Below are 27,767 nucleotides of genomic sequence, written 5' to 3' on the forward strand. Positions count from 1 at the left end.
GCTAAGGCTCAAAGCCTGTCCAAACAGTCCGGCTCCAATAGGATTGTGAGACAGACCGGATTAACGAGGAATAGGGAATGAGAAAGGGAAAAAAGAAAAGGAAAAGAATAAATGAATAGGACTTGCTGTAGTTTGTTTATGGTGGTAAAATCCCTAATCAAGGAATTAAAGCACTAAATCCAAATGAAGAAATATGGAAATAACATGAAAAAAAGCAAACAGACCCTTTTCTGCACACAAGTGTAACGTTATATTAAGTTTAAGTTTGACGTTTTCTCAATGCCAAACTAATTTTTCAATACGCAACTATAAGTAAACTATCTGCAAAGTAGTGCACTAAATAAGGGTACCGATTGATATTGTGGACAGCTGGTAAATTAATTAAAGGGACACTCTACTTTAAAAAAAAAAGGCTAATTTTCTAGCACCCCTATAGTTAAACATTTGATTTTTACCCTTTTTGGAATCCATTCAGCCAATCTCCGGGTCTGGCGGTACCACTTTTAGCATAGCTTAGCATTATCCATTGAATCTGATTAGACCATTAGCATCAAGCTAAAAAATAACCAAAGAGTTCCGATATTTTTCCTATTTAAAACTTGACTCTTTTGTAGTTACATCGTGTACTAAGACCGACGGAAAATTTAAAGTTGCGATTTTCTAGGCCAATTTGGCTAGAAACTATACTCCCATTCTGGTGTAATAATCAAGGACTTTGCTGCAACAACATGACTGCAACAGGCGCAATGATATTACGCAGTGCCCGAAAATACTCCCCTGCTATTGAAAGTTACCAAGGAGACTATTTTCGGGCGCTGCGTAATATCATTGCCCCTGCTGCAGCCATGGTACGGCAGCAAAGTCCTTGATTATTACGCCGGATTTTCGGATTTAAAAACTTTTCTCATGATTCCCTCACCTTTATGCTATCCCAGATGTCAGGTTGTCATATTCGTGTTCTGTACCATGTTTAGAACCAATTAGACCTGTCGGCATATTTAAACTTACGGTGCTCATCTGTATGTTGCCATAAAAACGCAATATAGCCGATCTGATCGCTAAAAAATAAAAAATATAAATAATTTTCTCTCACAAAAATTATTCCTCTCCGTTTTGCTTCAGAAGGTATAACCAACTTTGATTTACTTTAAAGATGGATGTAGGTGCTTTTTGAAGATCTCCCATGCATGTTGACCCTCATATAAGAAGAAAACATGGCATTTTACCATAAATTAATTAGTTTCTATACCACTTAAGAAAGGAAGTCATATACATTTGGGATGGCATAAGAGTGAGTAAATAATACATTTTTATAATCTAATAAGCCATTCCTTTAATTTTGAATTGAATCTGGTGACACTAGTAGCGCAGAAATTACGCACTTCAGCTTTGATGCTGCGGGGACAGCAGTGAAGGTCGACTAAAACTCAAATTGAGTGGCATTTGAAAACTTCAAATCCCTGTTTTCAAACTCGAGGGAAGATTTGCCAGAGGACTGAGAAAAACTGCAACGTTGTTCTCAGCTGAGGATAAAACATGAAAGCGAAAATGCTTTCAGTCTTAAATATTACATTCACCCCTATCAGGGTTGTACAATTAAACTACTGCAGTAATATTTGAGGCAGTACCATTGTATAAAACGTATTGTACTCCCATACATAACATGATATTGAATTATTACCATACGGTATTTACAGTAATTACAGAATACCCAAGTTGTACATGCCAAAAACATTGTTATAACTCTAACTTTACCATAGCTGACATAACATCATTCATTCTGCCATCTTTTAGGCGACGCATAAACACAGCTTCACACTCTCCCGACCCCCTAAATCCCCCTAAGCAGAGTGAGATCACATGTGCCCCATGTAAGGGGTTATTTCTAGACGGCTTCATCACGGCTAAAGTGTAGCGGTAGGGCCGAGTGTTGATTAAAGCGTTCTCCTGTGGCAGAGGTCAGCGCTCGTGGGAGAACAGGCACTGCGGAGATGTGTGATGGGATGTGACATTGATACAGTGAGAAACATTTGATCTTCTCGGCCGTGACTGGGCTTCATGATGGCAGCTGAACTGGGTCCCGCAGAGGACATAAAGCCAGGGTAGATGTCATGTGGAAGCATTAAATCTCATATTTAAATTACATTCAATCCTTTACGTACACAGTGTTATTATTACATTAATCTAGGCCAAAGTGGTCAACTTATACCTGCTTTAACCTTCAAATCTGCACTAATGGGGGATCTTGTGTCAGAGACAGTGGTTGGCTGGTGCTCACTTGCAGTATCTGTTAAAACACTCACAACCGGCCCATATTCGTTACTTTTTGGAAACATTATTCTGCCTTCCTGGCCTCTGTAGTTGACTTTTTTTGTCTGAAACAAGCATGTATGATGCAGCAATGGCGACAGCAATTTTTCTGGTATTTATTGGAGGCGGAGTTTTGCAAGCAAATATGACAGTATGTGTACAGTGCTCCTGTATAGCTCTCAGTGGTAGAGCATGACATTGGCAGCACAAAAGGTCATGGGATCAAACCCAGGGAACAAACATATTGATAAAAATGTATACTATATCACAGTCTTTCCTGGCTTAAATGATGCCACCCTGATGTTTTTCAGTTAAAGGAGACATTTCACAAGACTTTTTAAAAAGTGTCAAATAAATCTTTGGTGTAGCCAGAGAACATTTGTGAAGTTTTAGCTCAAAATACCATATAGATCATTTATTATAACATGTTCAAATTGCCACTTTGTGGGTGTGAGCAAAAATGTGCAGTTTATAGATGTGTCCTTTAAAAATGCAAATGAGTTGATCTCTGCACTAAATGGCAGTGCCGTGGTTGGATAGTGCAGATTAAGGGGTGGTGTTATCCCCCTCTGACATCACAAGGGGACCTATTTTTTTTACATGCTTGCAGAGAATGGTTTCAGCACAGGGATCCAATTATAGCAATTAAACATGGAAAAGTCTGCTTTTTATGATATGTCCCCTTTAAGACAGCTCAAACAAACATTTTAATCCTGGACTAAACTTAAGCCTTGTCTGGGAAACTGCCCCAAAGAGTGTAAAAACAGCAGCTACATAGATTAAGTGAGCAGTATTCAGCTGGTAATGTGATATCAACATGGTGGCCACCGTGAGGTTGGACCACCCTTATGTAAAAGAATATAGCTTTGTCTAGGCCAATAATATGAATGGATGCGCGTAATTTTACATTATTTGTCAAAAGTACTATTTATTTCAAAACATTTTAAGTGGAAAATGACTCGCAAAAATAGCTTTAAAAATGTGCATTACATTTATCGTCCTATTATGAGGAAAAAGCTTTTCAAAACCCACAAACAGGATGTAACATGATAATATCAAGATGGCGTATAACACATTCCATTGTTGAGAAAACCTGAAGAGGCAGTTAAGATAAAGATCGAAGAGCTGATTGGACAGTTGTTTGAACGTGTCATCCCAATGATGTGCCATTCATAAAAATAATAACGCAGTTCCCAGCTGGTTCTTTCATGCTTCTTAAATCAAAGCCTCGGGCCGTGACATTTACGAAGCTTTGACTACAAAAACCTGGACACGAGTTGACACACAGGAAGGATATTACTTTTCATAGCCTCTAAGGAAAAATGTGCATTAAATACCTACTATAAATTGCTATGACACGCTGTAAATGTTTATATGCCTTTGGGAGATGGTGAAAACTGCACTTTTTGACAAAGCAGCAAACCATGATTTAGAGAGAATTTTATTCTTTAAGAAACTCTGAAGTTAGTGTTGCACGGCTCATATTCGTATTCATGAAGATGGTCTTCATTATTTCTCCCTTCTGCTCTCTCTCTTATACTCTTTCATCAAATACAATCTCTAGCCAAGCATTTAAAAACATCTCTCTTTGATGGAACCGAAGAATATTAAACACATTCACAGTCTGCGAGAGATAAAAAAATTGTAGTCTGGATGTAAACAGCTTTGAATCTTTCTGAGGGCTTGAGGGGAAAACAACTTATAATTCATTTGTAATAAGCAGCGGAACCATTCAAATGTCAGACGATAGCGAGGGGACACAAACAGGAAAAATATATGAAAGCACATATGGTGAAAAAGAGATAGCTGAAAAGGTCACTAAACGAAGAACATCCTTTAAACAAGGATAAAGGGACGGAGAAAGTGAAGATTCAAAACTGAAGAATGAAACAAGACTGGGTGAGTGCATTAGAAACAGAAGGAAAGGTAGTCAACACAAACACTTTTATTAATTATTAATATAGTATTTTATAAACAAATTGTGGAAATAGAATCATATTCGAACATTTGTCTTGAAGATATTTCCATACTCCTGTTCAAAACAGTGGGCTTGTTATTTAGGGCTTTTGTAACATTTGTGCGCGAGATGAACGGATGTTTTCACGAACAAATCGTGATTCAACAAAAACTTTTGTATTAAAATTTATTCTAAATTTACGCAAAATTAAATGTATGAAAACCTAAAACCACTCGTATGCAATAATCACGTATGCTATAATCAAATACTAGGCTATAATTATAACGTGTATAATAATCTCTATATGCCTAATGTAAACGTCATATAAATGTCAATTACTTGATCTCCAGTCTGTTTTATTTAAGATACAGATGCGCGTCTCTGTCATATTAATTAAATGTCATATTTGTTAAAGCATCCAATTAAAAAATGCAAAGCAAAACAGAACTTACTGATAATAAATATGATCATGGATTTCTTATTACACGGTTATTTACCTCCATAGTAAGATAAGGAACATTAAATATAGATTTTTTTTATGGGTTATGTGTTATTAGTTTCAGGCAGTTGTTATCTCATACATAATAACATACATTGGAATGTTGAGAATGGCCAATCAGAATCAAGCATTTTAGCGTGCCGTGTAATAAGTAAGGAATAACTGACGACGGGCGGTTGAATTATTAGAAAAATAATGCACATTATTTGGTGTGCATTACTTTTCAATACTTCAATGACCCGGAGTCAATTATTCCGCTTATACTACGGTTACCATACCTCAAGACATCGATCACTATATATTTAAAGGAATTCGTCCAGTTTCGTACGCGTTTTTTGCCTCTTTTGCTTGTTCCAAAACGTCATTTTAAAGCTGGCAATGGAGGCTTGAGCCGTGGATAGCAGTCTAATGTAGTTATTAATGAAGTTCTTAGAAAGAGAGCAAAAGCGACAGAGACACAGAGAGAGAGAAAGAAAGAGAGATCGAGTGAGAGAGGGCAAGCGAGAGAGAGAGAGAGAGAGAGAGAGAGATTATGTTAACGAGGCCACCTCTGTGCGTCTCTAAAAAGCGTTATTATTGCCTAGGAAAATCGTCTGTCATGTTGTTTTTGTTAGTCCGTTATTACAGTTAACTAACTACGCAAAGTGATATGGAACTGTAATGCGTTCAGGAGAGCTGCCTGGAACTACATCCGCCATGCGTTTTCCAGAAAATAATTGCACACTTCAGAGCGTTCATCAGCCAATCAGATTCAAGCATTCAACGGAGCCGTAGTATAAGGAGAATTAATGGTGAATCGATCATAAGAGTTAAATACTCACTCCATCATGGAGGGAGGAATACTGCAGCAGTCCTGGATGGCTGTAAGTGGGGAGGTGAGGTGGGCTGTGTAAGAGGCTTCAACCACCTGCTTGTTCCTGTTAACCACATCCAGGTAACGGTTAAACTTCTCCCGGATCTTCTTCGCCAGCTGAAAACAACAGACAAACATAATTAACAATAAAAATATTTGTTCATTTTCAGTTTTTGTCTAAAATAAAAGAAATCTGTGCATTTGGTTTGAGTAATTCACACAGAAGTATACCTTTCTTGCTCAAGAAGCCTCCTTTTGGTTTTTTTTTATGTTAAGTAAAGTTATCTAAATACAGCCCTGCACTCCACATCAAAGAGGGCTTGAACTAACCTTGGAGACCAGCAATCGATCACCATTAGTCGTGCATTGTCAGCTGTTGCCGCAACATAGGCAACGGAAAATGGTTGGGTGCTACGGGGAAAATTGAGTTTTTAATCCAAAAGGGGAACAGTGATGTTGATTCTACTTTGGGCCAACTGCACTTGTAAGCAGAAGTTACGGCTGATTACCCGTGTTTCTCCGAATTCTCTGAATTTACATTTATAGTTCTCTGGAGAAAACCATTAACCAGAGCAGGACCGGCATAAGCCAGCAACCCCCACTCAGAGTTGACACTGGAGCTGTTTTCATTAAGCTTAATACAGTATGCACCTAAAAAACACCAAAATCGTCAGTGTGACAAGTTACTGGTCCAGGTTTGGTGGTACTCATATAAACACCAGCAGTGTACTTTTAGCACTGATGATTTTGCTGTGCACACACATATATAAAATAAAAGTAAATTAGAAATGCATGCCTGGGTGAGACGGGAGGAAAAACTAAACTATAAATCTTTCTGCAAGTCCCAGATTGGAGTAATGTACCATGACCCATTGACCGTGAACGTCCAATCAGCTGCTCAGTACAGCCATTACTGCTAAACTTGGATCGACAACTTACAGTAGAATAACATATACTAGAAAAACACTCACACTCCAGACAGGTCACTAAAGAAAATAACACTATTATTCAGACCAATTTTTTTATAAAAAGAAAATGTGAATCACATTCATACAGTTATGCAACAGTTTTTTCAAATAATTAAATTTTTTTATATTAAAATTATTTTAATATTAATAATTTCCCACTGGCTTTATATTAAATTTATAAAATTAGATATTTATAAAAAATTATATTACAATTTTACATTTATATCAATAATATTTGTAAAAATATCAGAATCTAATTTTACATACTGTGCCATAAACACAGCATGTAAAATTAGATTCTGATATTTTTATTCGGTCTTTGTCCTATCTCATTAAAATGTTCACAGCTAGAGGAGAAACACTTTGTCTTTATGCATCTAAAATACATGGACATGATCCTAATTAGTGCAGTTTTTCTAGTAGGGTTCATTTTCTTGCGCCAGGCTTTCATTTCTGTGTGTGTGGGCACAAAGAGGACACAAAACTGGCAGATGTTGACAGCACTGCATAGCAACTGATGAAAGTCACATTTTTGTCATTCCAAGTGTGTAATTTTATAACCTTTTACAATGTATAATAAAACGCAGAACCAGAACTTCAACCAACAACAATAAAACAGAGTGTGTTTACATGCACAAAGTAAGCGGATATTAACTATCAAAAATCAGCTTATAAAACCGGTTTTCATGCAAATTAATAAACCGGCTATGCAGAAAACTGCATTTACATCAGATTTGGAGATTTGTCAGGTTTCGCGTAGGCAGTGATGTCACCGCCTATAGGGCAGAGCGGAGCACAAAATAACACTTTTTGGCTTTGGCTTTATGATTTAAAAAACATACACATCTCTGCTACAAATAAACACTTAAAGTTTGTTTGTGGGACCGTTCTTGTACAATTACACCGAAAGTGACAGGAGTGCAAACGTTACAACTTAACCCATAGGTGGGGTTTATTGTAACACATGGCGGAGTTGTTGTAACAAGTGCTTAAAATTTTATTCAAACAAATAATTCAACAAAACTCTTTCAATATACTTAAGGTGGATATTGTTTATATATCTGTCTAAAATAGTTAGATATCAACACATCCATCCATGATCCTTCATCTAACCTTGTATTATGCATCGATGCATATGGATTTTTTGAAAGAATCACATAATTAAGACAAAAAAATCATAAATGACAAATATTATATTAACACTTGTCATTTTGATTAATAGTATTTACACTGTTTTTATTTCATTATCAATGTATACTAGAGGCTTAGTTGTAACAAAGTGTTTAAAAATGTAATTCAATTCCAGCTATCAGTTACTAGTACTGTAGTTGCTGACATGTTTTAAAATTATGTAATGTTTTAGGTAACAAGCCAGTGATTAAGATAATATAAGGTTGAATTTGATGACTTACAGCCAAATAAAAAATCAGAAAAAAATAATGAAGAAATTTACCTTAATGCCTTCAAAACACTCTTTGTTTAATATCTTAATGAATACACATCAAAACGTTTCACAAAATTACCGGAGATCATCTTCTGACAGTAAGAGAAAAAGACCAAAAGCACAGTTTGGTCTTCCCTGTGTAACTATGTAAAGTAGCACTGTTACAATTAACCCTGTGCTGCGCTGTGCCCCGCTCTCTCCTAAAGTCATTCATAAAGCCGATGAGAAATCTGTCTTAAGCTATACAGTTGTATCTCTTCTCATGTCTGCAGAAACTAAATGTAACATGAGCTTTAATTTTCTCAGTTTCTCTGCCTACTGCACGAGGTGAGCGCAGATTTTTATGCGTTACTTTATGCTAACTTCTGTTTGTGATGTTTATCTTTTACATGCAGAGACATATTTCTGTCAATAGATCCTTCTAAAAATTACACACTGCACCTTTAATAGATCATTTTTAAGTGTGATACACGCAGGCTATATTTATGATGCGTAACTGTCCCAATATTAAAAATGTGCAGCTTATTTAAAACAGTTCTTCTGTTTATTGCCAATCCTAAAAAACACATGAAATCCAAATGAGAGTTCCCTGACAGGAAAGCCACGTGTGATTTCGGAAAGTTTCATCATTTGATGACAAGTCACCAGCACGTTTCACATGTGTAACAAGTGGTTTCAAAACCTATACTGAATTTAAAAAATAATTTCACATTTCACGTGTAATCATGTGTTTTTGCACATGTAAAATTTATGTGGACACATCTGTATGGGTTTTTTAGTCCATGTGACTTTAGCTTTCCTTGTCTATTTGCTTGTCTGCACATTCACAAATTTTAAGTCTTAAAACTCGATTTCTTTTTCATGCAATTACGTGCAATGTCAATTAGTATATGTGGAACAACAAAAACAACATTAAAGCATTACAAAGCCTGACTCACTACATACACTATCATGTCTGAACTGCTGCAGCAGGCGAAGCGGTTAACAGCGTCTTCCTCCAAAAACCCTGTTTGACAATTAGCTGTCGAGGTGTCACTAGAAAAGCCTGCCAGTGATCGACCTAATCTCTCACCAGCAGCCGATAAATAGCTGCAGGTGCGAGTAAGAAGAGAGAGAGAGAAAGTGTGCAGGAATAATTCACAAAAAAGGATTTCTTTTGGCATGGCAGCCCAGGAGAAGAGCAACAACCTGCCCATTCTTGCTCAGATCTCGTGTGTGTAGTCGTGAAACACACTCGTGGGGAATGTGTGCGTTCGCCGGCCTGATGCCATTCACATCGAGTTGTTTTGAGGCTGGTCAGAACAGGGCGTATTAACATCGAGAGCGCTTCATGCCTTACAGCAAAAACAGAAGTTGGAAGCTGGCATGAGGGAGAGGCCCATGGCAAGAATAAATTAGACTCGTCCATGACAGGCTTACGGTCTTAAGTCTGACTGATGCCAGATGTGTTCCCATAGTTTCAGATGGAAAAGTACTGAAAATATTTTTTTCGTTATCGTGACCTAGTTTCTTTTTGAGTTATTGTGATATGTGTATAGTAAGTGAAGAGCTCAGATGCAAAAGCCGCTAAATGCCACATTAATCAAAAATGAGATAATGATATCGACAGACGCCGCGCATACGTCACAGTGCAATAATTTTTTACCCAGGTAAAGGAGGTTTATCAAATATATTCTAACCTTTTCATTGCCATTAATGTGAAATTACTGAACCTAAATATGAAAGCCTGGTAAAAATGCTCATTTACAAGAAAACATATCAGACGTACTTAAAGGGTTCTGGTCATTGCTAGAAACAGGAAAGTAGGGCTGCATAACAACTAATCGCAACTAATCGTTTGCAGGATAAAAGTTTTTGTTTACATCATATATGTATGTGTATAATAAGTGGGTGTATATGTGTATATTTAAGAAATATTGTCGGAGCCGATGGTGTAGTAGACGGTGCTCCGACACATGGTGCAGACGCACTTCTGGCGACCCGAGTTCGAATCCCAGCTCGAGGTCCTTTGCCAATCCCATACCCCTCTCTTCACCCTATACTTTCCTGTCGTCTCCTTCATTACTATATATCCAATAAAGGCAAAAATGGCCCAAAAAAATTACTTAAAAAAAGAAATATTAACATGTCTATATACATTTTAATATTTATATTTATATTATATAAAAATGAATATTTAATAAATACACTTTTTTCTTAAAATATATACATGCATGAGCGTTTTTTATATATACATAATTGTTATACACAATACACACACCTAAAGGATTATTAGGAACACCTGTTCAATTTCTCATTAATGCAATTATCTAATCAACCAATCACAAGGCAGTTGCTTCAATGCATTTAGGGGTGTGGTCCTGGTCAAGACAATCTCCTGAATTTCAAACTGAATGTCAGAATGGGAAAGAAAGTTGATTTAAGCAATTTTGAGCGTGGCATGGTTGTTGGTGCCAGACGGCCGGTCTAAGTATTTCACAATCTGCTTAGTTACTGGGATTTTCACGCACAACCATTTCTAGGGTTTACAAAGAATGGTGTAAAAAGGGAAAAACATCCGGTATGCGGCAGTCCTGTGGGCGAAAATGCCTTGTTGATGCTAGAGGTCAGAGGAGAATGGGCCGACTGATTCAAGCTGATAGAAGAGCAACTTTGACTGAAATAACCACTCGTTACAACCGAGGTATGCAGCAAAGCATTTGTGAAGCCACAACACGCACAACCTTGAGGCGGATGGGCTACAACAACAGAAGACCCCATCGGGTACCACTCATCTCCACTACAAATAGGAAAAAGAGGCTACAATTTGCACGAGCTCACCAAAATTGGACAGTTGAAGACTAGAAAAATGTTGCCTGGTCTGATGAGTCTCCATTTCTGTTGAGACATTCAGATGGTAGAGTCAGAATTTGGTGTAAACAGAATGAGAACATGCCTTGTTACCACTGTGCAGGCTTTAGGCCCCTTAGTGCCAATTGGGCATCATTTAAATGCCACAACCTACATGTTCATCCATGTTCATCCCTTTATGACCACCATGTACCAATCCTCTGATGGCTACTTCCAGCAGGATAATGCACCATGTCACAAAGCTCGAATCATTTCAAATTGGTTTCTTGAACATGACAACGAGTTCACTGTACTAAAATGGCCCCCACAGTCACCAAATCTCAACCCAATAGAGCCTCTTTGGGATGTGGTGGAACGAGAGCTTGGTGCCCTGGATGTGCATCCCTCCATCAACTGCAAGATGCTATCCTATCAATAAATATAGGCCAACATTTCTACAGAATGCTTTCAGCACCTTGTTGAATCAATGTCACGTAGAATTAAGGCAGTTCTGAAGGCGAAAGGGGGTCAAACACAGTATTAGTATGGTGTTCCTAATAATCCTTTAGGTGAGTGTATATGATGTAAACAAAAACTTTTATTCCGCAAACGATCAGTTGCAATTAGTTGTTATGCAGCCCTATGGAAAAGATATTTAAATGTTGCTCCATAAAATGGTTTTAATTATTTTGGAAACACAAAAGTTGAATAATTGTCTATTCTTTCGGTCGACCGCTCTAATACTCGATCTGCTTTTGTTTATAAAGATTCTGTTGATCACACACAATCATTTGGTGAGACTCAAAATTATAAAGTCTTTTTGACAGTAAAAACTAATGAAAATGGTATATAATAGTTTACTTGATAAAATTGAACATAAAAATGTAAAAAAAAAACGAAGAGTTTAGATGTAACAAAAAATCATGCCAAGACGCACTTAGCTGAGCTCTTCAACTACAGATGATGGTGTGCTCGTTTTCAAAATGTCAAATCCAAAAATGTAAGAAGATCACAGATGTTATGTGTCCTTCTAAAAAATAACCAGATTATGTTTTAAACAGAGCGTATGATTGATTTAACACCGTCTGACATTTCAGGGCTAAGCCTTAAAAACCATGACACCATTCCAATTACATTCAAAGAGAGATTGAATCATCATATTTATATCTTGCTCTATAAATGTCATCTACCCACATTGAACAGCAGACATGTTTGCAGTCGCCCAAGCTCTGTTCCAAAGTTTAAAGCTTCCAATTAAGCTTAAAAATAGCTTCTAATCTGAACATTTTGATGATGGGCCAAATGCATTGAGGTTAAGAACTAAATGGTGAGCAACCATCTCATTTCTCCCAGGCTTGTTAGGGAGAACCGCGGTGCAGTCGATACTACCTGAAATTAGTGTTTCGGCAGAACACAGCACAAAGAGATCTTCAAAGCCAGCCAGACATCGACTGTAGAATTTTAATGGGTGTCCTTTGCTCCTCTAGACTAGAGCACCCACACAGACACACAAGCTTCACTCACACGCAATCAGAGGATGAAGTGCAACTCACCTGCTGTACCTCTGTTTCACCATTTGAAGTCTTCTCTGTGTACACAAAGGAATTGAAGATTCTCTGTGAGGTAAAGATGAGAGAACAATTGGTGAGTTTACGAGATACAAAATAGCGTACATGTGATGATGACAGGAACATAAGTAACAGCGAAGTAAATAAAAAATGGTTTCAGCAGTAACAACATAAACAAACAGCTTTCATGGAACAAACATATCTTTTGGTAAACTCTGCAAAGAATCAATACAACAAAGTCCTTTTAGAGTCATTTTTTTATAACAAGCAAGTACATTACCGTAGTTCAAATCATACACGCACTTGCGTCCGATGAAATCGTCTATATAGTATGAGAATGAATTCAGACGTACTACATGCGCAATGCTGATACATCACGTGACATACGTCGTCATAACAACAAGGTAGTCATTACCTGGAAAGGCATTAAACAAGCTTAATATATGAATTTGCATTTAAATAGAGCCCTGTTACCGCTTTTGAACATTTTTAAATAAAAAATTCCTCTCCTTCTTCATTGGATAACTCCTCACGGGATAGTAAAGTGTCCATTGAATAAACACTTCGGGATCTTGTCAAAAGTAGTAGGTCATCCGGGTACTTTTCGCCTACTGTTTTTGTGTTTCGGCATTTTCGGACGCAGCCATGGACTTTTGTTGAACACACTCTTTCAAGTAATTCCATAGTCCAGTGGATAATGAATGCACCGCAATGCAAGTGATGCAAACCAAATGCAGCGTTCTATTGAAACTAAATGTATGTATTTCTGCCATACCAAAATCCGATGAAGCAACTGAACGTCTGACTGGAGTGTCACTCTTTCTCACGCACAAAACGCGTGCACACACAAACAAACGCAGGTGCACGTGCGCGCACACACACAGGTTGTTACCATAGCAAATAGGCTCCAGCCAGAAATTATATATTATTTGTTAGTAGCATAATGGTAAATGCTGCAGGTGTAGAAATGTACATAAACCAGATATTTACTTTGATGTCAGGGCTAGATTACAGCATGAAACCTGTTGTGCATATTAATAAATTAAAGTGCTTAATTGTTGGCACTGGCACTTATAAACACTAAATGGGTAAAAATTTAAATAAATAGGCTTATTTTTTGGAGCCAAATGTTAATACCTCTGTTTTTTTAGAAATAAAAGCCAAATGCTTTAACATTTTACAGCCACGTCATTTTCGCTATGCATTATTTGTTTTGGTTATTTAAAAACACAGACAAAAATTGTATCCGATTACTCGATTAATCGATCGATTCAGTGCTAGATTAATCGATTACAAAAAGAATCGATAGCTGCAGCCCTCGAGTCGTTTATAACATGCATTTAAAAAAGCAACAATCGTTTAACAAAATCAGTCAAAATATTCTTTATTATCGTGGAAATACCTGAAACAATTTGAAGAATGGCGATATAAATATTCTTATACAGATTTCCTGTAATAGCATTTGTAAGGGTTCTTCTTCTGTGGCACAATTGGAGTTTCTGCACGAGAGCGCCCTCTGGCTTTTGGATGAGCCAGCATTTCACCGTAATTCATTAAAATTAATTCATTGAGAAAACGCGCATTTGCACAATTAATCGATACAGCCCTACTAACTAGTGTTGTAACAGAAAATTACTCCTCACTCCTTCATAGTTGACAAACATGGAAGCCTCAATATGGAGTTTTATTCTTATAATTTAGTTAAAACAGTGACGGATATAAATGCATTTACATTGGCTTCTATGCTTTGGTTTCAAAGTTAAGCCTATTGAAAACTTTTATTTTTATATTGATTTTATTTTAGGTGACACCTGCTTATGACCTTACGTTATGATTATATGCTAGAGATTATATAGATTATAACCTATGGCCATATTGTATACATTTACATTCCATTACATTTAAATTCATGGAATTGGGAGAAGTTTTGGAGTGGTATGGTATGGTATTATTGATTCATCATGGACAAACTATTAGACACAAATGACCTTAGAAAAGTGCACAACAAGCTTTAAAAACATTTTATTATTATCAACTTTCTAATTCCCAGCTAAACAAGCCATTGAAAAGTGTTTCTCAACCAGGGGGCCAGGGCACACAGGACGGCCTTAACAAATTTCCAAGAGGGCCTCTAGATCACTTAAAATGATTAAAATAAGACAAAACAAGCATTAAAATAAGAAACATTTTCAAAAAAGAAAAACAAAAATCTTTTCTTCTTATTGTTTGATTATTTTTGCAACCAAGCTTTTGTTAAATATACACCTGCCACGTCTCAGTTTCTCTTGGTAGAAATTGAGAGTTGGGGGGCCTTAACTATTGTTGTGGGCAATAGGGGGGCCTTAAAGTGATAAAGGTTATGAACAATTGCCATAGAAGATTAAACACTTTCTCTGTCAAAACGTTACCATTGTAAACCAAATCAAAAATAGGCAACCAGTTTAACAGTCCCTTACAATAAAGGTATTTGCTCTTTATTACCGTGGCGATTCTGACATGGAATATCACTGGGGAATGTGTCATAACAACGTGATGAATTCCCACCACATCCAAAACTCAAGAGGAGACTTGCCATGAAAAGGCCTGAATGATCTTCAACACTTAAAAAGAGAAGAACCTTATTTAAATCACTGTGTAAAGTTTCTTTGGGGGGGTAGTCTGAGGTCAGGACAGTCCCCCACATTAAACATCTCAAAATGAGCAAATGTCTGCGCTCACCAAGGGCCTGGAATTTCATCACGAGAGCATGTTTATAAAAAGCAAAACAAACTGTGGGTGATGTATGGATGAGCCCCACCTGTGTGAATAAAGCTTTCGACACATATGCTGTTTGAAAAACTAAGTGAAAGAAGAAACTTGTCATTTCAGACCCCTCTTGTAAAATAAACATCAGCACAAGCACAAATAGTTTTCGGGCACCACTGCAGGTCTTTCCCCGGTGTGGTGGGTTTGTTTTTCGAACCGCTCTGATGACTTTCACAGCTTTGCTCGGGCCAAAGAGGAATTTGGCAGCTTGTAATTTGATAGCAGTAACATGAAACTCAGAAGAGGAAGGTCTTTCAGGTGAGAAAATTTATTTTAAAAAATGCAAAGAAGAGTTCGAAAAATGAGTTAGAAGAGTTAGACAAATGAACACACAATGCTGTGTGTAAATGTTCATGATTTAATTTGAAAGAACTAACAGAATTCGACCTTCTGTTCAAATTTCATGCAAATATCTGATCAAATGAGAACGTTACAAGCTAAATCGTGAATAATAAGCATTTTTGGTCACATACCGCCTATTGTAATAGTATAACCCCTAATATTATAAATATCTCTGTCTAGTCATATGCTCTGTCGAGTCATGTGATCAATTTTGAGCTTAGGGGTGTTTGAAAATTTTGTCATCATACCTAAAATCTGTGAGAAAAACTTAAAGGGACATTCCACTTTTTTGAAAGTGTGCTTGTTTTCTAGCTCCCCTGGAGATGGACATTTGGTTTTTGTCATTTTGGAGTCCATTCGGCTGATCTCCCGGTCTGGCTGTACCACTTTTAGCATAGCTTAGCACAATCCATTGAATCTGATTAGACCATTAGCATTGCACAAAAAAAATAACCAAAGAGTTCCGATATTTTTTCTATTTAAAAACTTGACTCTTCTGTAGTTACATCGTGTACTAAGACTAACGAAAAATTAAAAGCTGCGATTTTCTAGGCGGATATGGCTAAGAACTGTACCCTCAAACTGGCATAATAATCAAGGACTTTGCTAATGTAAGATGGCTGCAGCAGGCGTAGTGATATTACGCACTAGGGATGGGACGGTATGAAAATTTCATATCATGATTATAGTGACCAAAGGTTATCAATATTATCATGGATTTGTTAAAATTAGATGGAAATGTTAAAAAAATAACTGATACACGCACTGAAAACATTTGAACAAGTTTTATTTTTGAAAAACACAATTTAATATTTTATGTCCCTGAAATTATTTCTGTGGTAAATAAATCTGTCAAATAAGTTTACCGTGATTTAATACAATACATTATCCCTTAAATGCCTTCTTGTGCAAAAAACTATGTTTGCGCCTGCTTTACACTGATTCTGGCTGGACAGAATTTACAGAGAGTTCTTAAAATCACGGTAATCAAACACGGTTGTAATGATAATTAAACTTTAAACGATAATACTAACCGTCAGGACATTTTATCTTGGTTAATCGTGAAACCGGTAATCGTCCCATCCCTATTACGCACTGCCTGAAAATAGTCCCCTGCAATTGAAAGTAACCAAGGGGACTATTTTCAGGCACTGCGTAGTATCGCTACGCCTGCTGCAGCCATGTTACATCAGCAAAGTCCTTGATTATTACGTCAGTTTGTAACTACAGAAGAGTCAAGTTTTCTTTGGTTATTTTTTAGCGCAATGCTAATGGTCTAATCAGATTCAATGGATTGTGCTAAGCTATGCTAAAAATGGTAGCGCCAGCCACGAAGATCAGCTGAATGGATTCCAAAACGGTAAAAATCAAATGTTTAACTCTAGGGGAGCTGGAAAATGAGCATATTTTCAAAAAAAGTGGAATGTCCCTTTAAATGTAAATATAAAAAATAAATAAAAAATAATACAAAATAACTGCTTTTATTTGTGATATAGCCTTTGTTTCGATAATGACAGACCTGACCGCATATAGTTATCCATTATTCACCTATCCCCCCGGATGTGCCACAACAAACCTTAACAATGTGTCCTAACAAGATGCGACGTGACTCCGCAACACGCGATAAAAGGTATAATTTCCATGTTTATCAGACTATCCACCCATGATGCGATCCTTCCCATTTTAGAAACATTTTTGTTTCTGCAACGTTAAGGCTGACAGCGCCTCCTTTACAGAGATCTCATTCAATGAAAGTTCTGCGCATTAAGAATATTAATCATTAAACATGGATGAGGAGACGTCATCCATGTCTAAAAGCAGAATATATAACAAATCCCTCAAGTTGCACAAGGAAAGCCATAAAAAGCGGAGGGATTCGTCTGTGTATGCGTCTGTGCTCCTCAGCTGCAGTGTGAGAGAAAAAACAAACGCAAACAGAGCAAAACTGTTCGGATTGGCTGTGTTTTGTGATTGACTGCGTCGGGCTACAACCTTTTTTTGTGTGTTCAGTATTCATGTTCCAACACTGGAATCATTTGACAGTGAAAGTCTGTGGGAAACACAGCATCAAGAGCATGTGAGAAGTAACTGTCTTTTACTGAATCATTGAATCATTCAGCCATAGAAAAGGTTTTGAAAGCATCATAAACATTCTACATTGACCACAAAGCCGATATATTAGTTTTCCTCAATTTTGTTAACTTTATATGACTTCTATATAAACTCTAGAAAGACAACAGCCTAAACAATTCAGGTAAAATAATATTCTTACATCATTTTAGTTTGACATTGTCATCAATTTAATATAATGATAAATTTCCCTCCTCTTTCCCTCATTGTTTTTCAATACAAATGTCCATGATTATAAAATTCATTCAATGTCCCATAAGTCTTGACAATGATGTTCAGTGAAGTGGCGTATCCTATTCAGTTGGCTGTACCAACGCTATGCACCATTACAGCCCACACTATAATTCTATTTGCTTATGCTTTTATGCAGTTATTGAGGAAAGGAAAAGTCTTTAGGATTCAAAAAGAAAGAGTCATTGCACGGACAAAAGGTTTGGTTTGCTGACGTAAAAAATCACCACAACAGACCATACAAAACAGGACTCTTTAAGCCCTCCCCAAATTTGCACTATCCAACATCTAATCCTCACAGACAAGTTGACATCCAAATGACTGACGAATACGCCTGTAAGAAATAACATACCAAAGTTCAACTGAATGGGCACAAAGAGTCTAAATGCAGCTGCATTGGCTCCGAATTTGGTGTCCCGAAAAGGTATTAATCTCGTCAACCCCAGGGTTAATCTTGACTGCAATTGAAAAAATGTCTGAAATGACTGAACCTCACGCTGTCTTTGATCCAGGCTTGTCAAAGCTGTGGCACTCCCTTGAACGGAGGCACAGCAAGGAGGGCTGTCTGAAACTAAGCTCTCCGCAGGGTGGTTTATTATATCAAGATTGCCATCTCGTCTGCCGTAAAAGCCGCCACTTAAGAATTATTACCTCCACTTAAAAAAATGCAAAACCAATAAGTCACATCCATAATTCAATGCCTGAACAGAGCATAGTTTTTAAATTGTCTGCATACCTCATAACAGTTGACGGTTGCATGATGTGACCTTATTGGTCTTCCGTAACGTTTGCAGGCACTGCTCAGAAAAACAGCTGATGAACTGTGGGAACATAATAACGTTGGAGACGCAGCGTTGCGGCTCTGCAACATTTCCATTAAAATGGCACGATGAAGGCAGATAAACCTATTAGCCATTCAGTCATCTTCAAAGCCCAGAGCCCATCCAGCTAATCCTCATTAATTTGGGATTGAACGAGGGAGTGGAATGGTGTGCTCACACAATACGGTGAGCAGAAAGGTGCCCTAATCCTCTCTTTAGGTCTACAAGGTCTAAATCATTGGACTGACCCTCCCTCAACCGCTTCAATAACTGAGTTAAACCAAGAAATTTTTGTTGTAATTCAATTTTTGCTCCCGTCCCAAAATTATTGATGTTGAAATGACATGTCATTATCAACCCATTCTGCAAAAGTTCATGAGAGTTTATTAGAGAAGCAGCAATGTGTGATTCATAAATCATTCAGACAGGTTTTGTGAACCAGTGCAACAAATATATTACACACCTTATGAACGTGCCAATGAGAGATGGTGGTGGATGCCAAGATTTGACAAACTTACACACAGCAACCCTAAATTTGAGCTGTTCCTTACAAGAACCAATTTTGGAAATTATATGGATTTGGACTACTTTAAAGGGATAGTTCAGTCAAAAATTTAAATTCTGTCATTTACTTGCCCTCAAATTGTTACAAACCAGTAAAATGTCTTTGTTTTGCTGAACACAAAGGAAGATATTTGTAAATCGAGCAAGAAACACTATACTATGGAAGGCAATGGTGCTCAAAAACGATTTGGTTACAAGCATTGCTGAAAAAATATCTTATTTTGTGTTCAGCAGACCAAATAAATTTAAACTGGTTTTCAACTGTGTAGCGTACCTAGTAACTGGTAGTTCCTACTTTTTAGGGTTAAAGGACAAGTTCAGTATTTTACACTTATAGCCCTGTTTTCAGATTGTTTATGATGAAATAGAACGGTTTTGACTAAAATTTCGGCATATGATGCTTGTCCGAGAATTTTCGGGTGTTTCTTGTATCACCCCCCACCTCTATAATGGCTGTAGAGGTGCACAGGAAGAATCCTTCCTAAAATGCATTTACAAAGATGTGAAACTTACCGAGTGGTCAGGGGTGTTCATTGATATGCTCACACAAAAAACGCTGCAAAAGACGCATTCCAACAGGTTTTATCGTAGTTTTTGTCCAACTCCATTGACTTGTATTAGATGTGGTGTGAGGTACGATATTACTCCGCGCCGGGAACTTTGTTTGTATTCTTGCAATTGGCAAAGGTGGATTATCGCCACCAACTGGGCTGGAGTGTCTATTATTCAAGCTCTCAACAGAAGAATGTTCGGGTGTGAGGCGTTTGGAAAAATAGGTCCACAAGTTTACAACGAATGCTAAAACACCTGTTGGAAAGCATCTTTTGCAGCGATGTTTGTGTGAGCATATCAGTGAACACCCCTGACCACTCGGTGAGTTTCACGTCTTTTTAAACAAAAGTTTAATGCATTTTAGAAAGGATTGTTCCAGTGCACCTATACACCCATTGTAGAGGTGGGAGGTGAAACAACAAACACCCGAAAATTCTCGGGGCAGCTGCATATGTCGAGGTTTCGGTCAAAACCGTTCTGTTTCATCGTGGACGGTCTGAAAACGGGGCTTTAAGTGTAAAATACCAAACTTGTCCTTTAAGGTTCCAAGCAAGCCATACCGATATTAAAATGTGACATGTAAACACTGCAAATCCCCGATTGGTCAGAGAGAATCGTCACTACTAGCGTCATTGCTAAAAGTAAGATTAGCGGTACTAAACTGCAGTGGAAGAGCAATCCGAGACTAAATTAAAGTGAGCCGTGCCTAGTTGTACCACGCAATAGAAAAGCGCCAATGGAGTTGTGCCTCATATGATGTCTAAATACAATTGTAAAGCTCAAGTCTTTTTGAAATGTACAATGAGCCAATTGCACACATGAATTATTTTGAACAAACTAGCCAGCTAGTTATCCTAGCCAGTATCAGTAAATTTGTTTTAATTTTGTTTACCGATCATTAAACCGAAAAAATGCATGTCTACTGTGCAACCAAATGCCAAATAAATTCATTCAGAACTATTTATCTATCCTTCAACTTTTTTTTACACCTCAGCCAGTTTAATTTTCTTCCTGTAGCGAAAATGTCCTTCAAATAAATGTGTGCATTATTAGAATAAGTGGCAGCTTTGTGACTAATCTGATTTTAAATCCTATATTTCCGCACAGCTGACAACACCTAGTTGCTGTGGCAGCAACTGAGGGAGTCTGGGTACAAACAGAGAAGATGAAAGGGCAGACAACAGAAGCCAGTCTGGGATGCTATTGCGATTTCCTGCCGCAGGTACCCCCTCTCGCCCCCGTCTCCCCCCCACCCCCACTCATACTCTCAGAAGCAATGTGCTCATTGCACTACAAAGGCTTGTGCTCCAGAATGAGGCATCCTTCCCTTTCCTCTGATGTTTTCTCTCTCTCACCCTCTTCCAGTTTCCAAGGACGAACCAGAGACATGGATGCACCTGAATATGGGGTTGCTGGGGAAACATTTCATATCCAAGCTCACATAGATCTATGTTAAATAAAACCAAATAAGCAAAAGTTTTGCGGCAAATAGTATGGCTCCAGCCAAAAATTACTAAAACTGATTAAAAAAATACAGACAATAAAGAATAACATCTTAGTAGCCAGATGTGCATGTAACCTTGTCATTATGTCTAAAATTTAGAGGTGGGCGATAAATCACCTGCGATTCTCGTGCGTATCTCACCAGTAAAGCCGGTTTCGTGATTAGTAGTAAATCGCCATCACCTGCTTTCAGATGGAGCGGCATTTACTACAGAGCCGTATTTCCCAGAGGAGCTCGGCAAAATCACATACATTATCGGAGGTGATTTTAGTGAGGACGCCCGTGTCATGGCAGTTATGGTTCAGCTCTTTAAAACAAGGGGTTTACATGCAGATTAACATTCACGACGAGAAATGTAAACGGCAAACTGGACTGAAGCAGATATCATTGAGCTCGTCACTATATGTTAAAGCGGAGATCATTCAGCAGCATAACTGTGCGTTCACACCAGACGCGGAAGAGATGGCAAAACGCACTATTCGTACGTAGTTGGACACTTGAACATTTTGAGTTTACTCTCTTTATTCGCAGGTGAAATTCTAGCCATTGACCAGTAAATTCGCGTCATGGGAGGGCTTATATAGCTCAAATTGAGTAAACTGTTTGACGACCTCATTCATTTTCTTCCAAACAAGATCCTTTAAATTCCTGGAAAAATACGCCGGGAACTTTGTTTGTATTCTTGCAATTCGCAAAGGTGGATTATCGCCACCAACTGGGCTGGAGTGTCAATTATTCAAGCTCTTAACGGAAGAATATACGGGTGTGAGGCGTTTGGAAAAATAGGTCCACAAGTTTACAACGAATGCTAAAACACCTGTTGGAAAGCATCTTTTGCAGCGATTTTTGTGTGAGCATATCAGTGAACACCCCTGACCACTTGGTGAGTTTTTACGTCTTTGTAAATGAAAGTTCAATGCATCCTAGGAAGGACCGTTCCAGTGCACCTACACACCCACTATAGAGGTGGGAGACGAAACAACAAACACCCAAAAATTCTCGGGGGAGCCGCATATGTCGAAATTTCAGTCAAAACCGTTCTATTTCATCATAAACAATCTGAAAATAGGACTTTAAGTGTAAATACCAAACTTGTCCTTTAAGGTTCCAAGCCAGCCATACCGATAATAAAATGTGACATGTAAACACTGCAATTCCCAGATTGGTCAGAGAGAATCGTCACTACTAGCGTCATTGCTAAAAGTAAGATTTTACAGGTGAAATTCTAGCCATTCACCAGTAAATTCGCGTCATGGGAGGGGCTAATATAGCTCAAATTAAGTAAACTGTTTGACGACCTCATTCATTTTCTTCCAAACAAGATCCTTTAAATCCCTGTAAAAATACGAAGATGTCTTGTGTAGCAATGATGATGATTGTCCACCATTGTTTTTTAGTTTTTTTGCCTCCAATCACTTCCTGTAATCACGTGACTGCTACAGCAAGCTCCTGATTGGTTAACGCGGTACGAAAATCCGCCAAAGTCGCTTACCGCGCCGCGGGATGCCTATTTGGGTCTTTGCATTGACTTAACATGTAAATCACTTGCATTTGCCGCCTCTTCTGCGTATGTTGTGAACGCACCATACACGATCAGCGCGTCACACGCTCATATGAGCTTATAATAAACAAAAATGCACGCACGTCATCACAACAAGATATATTGTTCAGATCTTTAAAACAGGGGTTTTAAATGCACATTAAAATTCACAATGAGAAATGTCTGCAAAGTGGACTGAAGCAGAGATCAGGGAGCTCGTAATCCACTTTAAAGCTAAGACCATTCACCAGCATGACAGAACGGTGCGTTGCGCGCTCCTTTATAGTCTTATGATAAACAAAAATGCACGCGAGTGGTTTCTGGAGAGAGAAATAACGGATGAGCAGCAAACTTCAGACATTTAAACATAGCACGTGTCTTAACGGGATCGCACACACAGATTCCGGCAAATCCACTGATCTATATAAATGACTGGATTGCGCATGACGTCACAACTGTGAAGCCACTGCACCGCCATGTTGGTATACCCAAACATTCTATTAAATCAATGGACGCGTTCAGATTTTAATGATAAAACATCACTTTACTAATCTTCGTTTTTATATCTGAAGTTACCCTGTACATTATTACAACACAAACGTCCTAAGCATGTACATAGTTATTTACTGAAAGTTGTAAATTTTAGTTTTTAATCAGTTATTATACAATCATCTTCATTACAGTATCAGATCAGCAGACAGACCGCAGCATACTTAGTATTAATGACAAACGTGCTCATTTTGAAATCTAAATAAATAATCATACTTTGTACCGTATGTGCATGCAATAATTTGCTGGTTTTATGTTATCTAAACTTACAAGTTACCTCAACTTATTTAGAGAAATAACGCTGACCGTGTAGCTGAATGTCTGAATGAAAAACTTTATTTATACCCGTGTCATTAACAGAACGCAGCAGCCACACTCACCTTAACGTTTTTTTATAAATCCATTTTCCTGCCCGATTAAAGCATAAACATTGCAAATAACACCAGAATTAACAGTTAATTTACGTACACATATCCTAAAAATAATCTTGCGTGACTGATACGCTGTAAAGCGGGTGAATTTAAAACATGATTTTGAATGGAAGTCAATGACGCCGTCTGCCGGTTGGGTATACCAAGATGGCGGCTCGAACTCTGCGCTGGCTTCACCTCACGCTGTTACGTTAAGCGTTCTATGCGCAATCCAGTCATTAATATAGATCAGTGGGCAAATCATTAGCACTGTGAATGAACCAAAAATCAAACAATCCCAGACAAATCCCGAATGCATTTCCCGCGTATAATGTCTGTGTGAAAATGGTTTAAGAAGGTCAGTTGCAAAAACAACTGTGCCCACGCCTTTTTTAGCATACATTTTTCATGGCATGTCTAGTAAATTCTGACAGTAGATTTTTTTACGTAAAAGATGTGTTTGCGCTAGCGCAGGCTGTTAGTAAATCTGGCCCTAAGTGTCAGGATGAACTGTTACTTCTTTAGAGTCGTATGTTATTCCCATTGGCACAGTGAAATCACAGTGTTCTGACACAAGGTAAACTGTAGCGTATAGATGTCTATATTCTGCAACACCATCTCAAATAACACATTAGAGCAAGAAAAATTCATTCATTTACGCATGAAGGAAACTGCTTAGAAAATGAGCTTTTGGAAAGTTATTATTATAGGTCAAAAGTTTAATATCTTTCCATCCTTCTCTTGTTTTGAATCCAACTTTTCCAGAACATTTTCCAATCTCGAATCTCCCGAATTCCACTTAAAAAAAGGGTCTAACAGATACTGAATGGTGCAGTTGACATGCCTCATATAACCCGAATAAACCCAAAAGTGTGTGTGTTTGTGAGGGGGTTGGGGGACGAAAAGAGAGTGAGGCTAAAATGAGTTCCACATGCGAGCGCAAGGGTGGACGCCATTTATAATCTGACTAGTTATCAGGATAATGGAGCATAAGTTGTTTTAATGGTTCTTAATACCAAAACATATCTGACCATCTGAATAAAAGTAATGACGCTGGAGCAAAAAATTACTTTTACGCAATACTAGCACAGACACAACATTGCATTCATATAACATCAAGGTCTTGGACTATGTGGAGGTCAGTCTTAATATGTTTGATGGATGTCTGGAGTGTCTAAGTGGAAAATATAAATATAACAGAAACTCTTAACACATCCTCCATCAACATAACGGTCTAAATGGGGAAATATAGCAAACCTTCTTCAGCTTACAAGGTGTAGATAAATCACCTACAGAGATTACACACACTCATGCCCGTGTGTTCTTGATCTGCTCCAGGCTGAACTGTGTTTTTGGGCTGGGTGTCAGTGGAGGGGCCGACAGAGCCTGGGGTCCTACAATAACAAAACCTCTTTGTGCAAACACTGAGGGGCCCGTTGAGAGACGGGGTCATGAAGCGGATTCTCTCGCAGATATCCAACTCGCGGCAGCCCTGTTTTCTTTCAGCCCGGCAGACAGGATATAATGGCTTCCACATGTGAAGGGGGCCCAAAAAACAATGACAACAGTTGAGAGGCTGAGTGTTTTATTACTTTGACTTTGTGTTCAGAATAGCTGCAGGGTTGCATGATATTATTTTCAAAATATTAATTTCGAAAAAGTACTTACAAATATAGTAATACTTTGTTAGTTTTATGATTCGGCTTTTTTACCTGTATATCACAGCCTAACATTAAGAATGGCTTAACTGTATATTAGGAACATCAAATACTGAAGATTGTTTTAAATGTCAGCGAGGCAGATTAGCTTATAACTAAAGCTGGGTGTTCACACCCCACGATTTTTGGCTTCCCAGTCGAAAGATGGTCATCGTGAAACATTCATGAAGATTTCTCACTCAAGTCGCTTGATCGTAAAGGCTGTTTATACCTGGTATTAAGATGCATTTTGGACGATCTGATTACAAGTGGACGAGAGAGACACATTCACGTGTACACCTGGTATTTTAATCCATCTCTTATGTCCACTTTCGACTGCTTCTGTCAAGATTACTTTGAGGGGAGGGTATGTGAGCAATGTCCTCTGCTTTCATTTAAACACGAGTGGGAGTAATGACGAGTTTATATGGATGTGAATTAATATTATGTCGGAGTCCGCTGCTTGTGTTGTAAGTAAACATGCTGCACATGCTGCATGTGTGTTTTGTACATGTATATGTTAGAGCTTTCTCAAAATTTTCAGCGCAATTGGTAAAATAAGATCGCGCAACCTTCACACGCTTGCAAAATGAAACTGCGGAGATCAGCCGCTTTAGTTTTAACAATGAAAGGCTAAAAATAACGCTGTACACCGTGTTTTCGCGTCAGAAAAGACGTATAACTTAAATTGTGTTCAGTACCTCAGATTAGATAAATGGGCAGAGAGAAGGCGGTCTCATGTGGCTGTTTGAACACATTCAACCACATGTGCGAACAAAAGCAATTAGATCGAAAGGGTTTTCGACTACTGAATGTGGTTGAAAGTGGACGAGCTCAAAACATTTTGAACACTGTTTATACCTGGCATTAACGTTGTCCACTTGTGATCGGATCGACAAAAACGCATTTTAATGCCAAGTGTAAACAGCCTCTAATATAAATCAGAATTTGCACCTTGTCTTATTATGGCAATTTTCCATTGCATAGTACCCCACGGTTTGGTTTAGGTCAGGTCAGGTCAGCTCACCTCACTTTGGCTTGGTTAGCTTTTCCATCGAGTTTAGTAACACTTTGAAGTGGGAGGGATTATAGGTGTGTCGTTATATTTGCGCTGCTTACTGATGTGACATAAAAGTGAGAGTGTCGTGGAATGCTATACAGTCCCATACATTCATTTATTTCTCAGTCCACAACAAAATTAAAATTAACCACCACAAATAGATATTTGCACATCGCGTTTATCACTACCTCTGTCTCACATGACAGTTTCTGAACAAACACTGTAGCGTCAGTCGAACCTCTCTGCTGAGCCTCATTTAAGCATATATGCGGACCTGCCCATTGCGAATGTGCCGCCACAAAATGCAAGTCTGGAAAAAACTGTTATGGTGTTCCTGATTCTCAACCTGTGGATGTTTACTTGAGACAGCATAAGCTAGCACGAAGGTGAAGCTGATCTTTTACATTATAGCGATGACGCCCGTAGTGACGATTCTCTCAGACCAATCAGTGATCTACAGTGTTTTTGCATCACGTTTTGTTATCAGCTCGGCTTGCTTGGAACCCCAACCGAGGTGGTACTACAAAAAGTATTGGGTACTATGTACTGTACCCAGTGGAAAAGCCCCCAAAAGTAAGCTGACCCGACCCAAACTATGACTTAATATTAGTTTGCGTCCATTTAAACTGTAATTTCTCCTGCTTGTGCTTAAATGACAGCAGAGGGACTCGCCCCCAGGCTCCACAGACCACCCCCTCGAAGTAATCAGGACAGAAGTGGTCGAAAGGGCACAAAAGAGACGGATTTAAATTCCAGGTGTAAACGTGATGCGTCTCTTTTGTCTACTTGTGATCCGATCAACGAAAACCCATCTTAATACCGGTTGTAAACAACCCCTTAATACCAGGTGTAAACAGCTTCTTAGAGGTATTAAATGTAGTTAAACAAAATTTTATTTGCACCATGAAAAAAGAAAGACGAGCGAGACTTTTAGACTTCTCAGCTATAAATAGAGCTATGGAGGTAAACATGACAGAGACTCTGCGTCTCTTATCTTTTTTCTCTCGAGGGGTGTTACAATTTGGGAGATCAACGGTGTGTTTGTCAGTGGTGAAGTGCGAGCTCCAAACCTAAGTTCACAAGTCTCTGTAAAGCTGATAGGGGGTGGGGGAAGAATGGAAAATAAGGAAAAGG

The 27,767-nt window shown here is 38.2% G+C and overlaps 1 protein-coding gene across 1 annotated transcript in view; it reads right to left on the bottom strand.

Moving 5' to 3' along the window:
* cachd1 (cache domain containing 1) overlaps nucleotides 1-27,767 on the bottom strand; it is a 102,635-nt gene that overhangs the window by 52,849 nt on the left and 22,019 nt on the right. The window contains exons 2-3 of the mRNA XM_055213275.2: nucleotides 12,414-12,476; nucleotides 5,588-5,736 (exon numbers count right to left, since the gene is read on the bottom strand). Coding sequence (XP_055069250.1) covers nucleotides 5,588-5,736; nucleotides 12,414-12,476 — 212 coding nt within the window. The remainder of the gene's footprint in view (nucleotides 1-5,587; nucleotides 5,737-12,413; nucleotides 12,477-27,767) is intronic.

This window comes from Misgurnus anguillicaudatus, chromosome 8, assembly GCF_027580225.2.
Source record: "Misgurnus anguillicaudatus chromosome 8, ASM2758022v2, whole genome shotgun sequence".
Taxonomy (NCBI): Eukaryota; Metazoa; Chordata; class Actinopteri; order Cypriniformes; family Cobitidae; genus Misgurnus; species Misgurnus anguillicaudatus.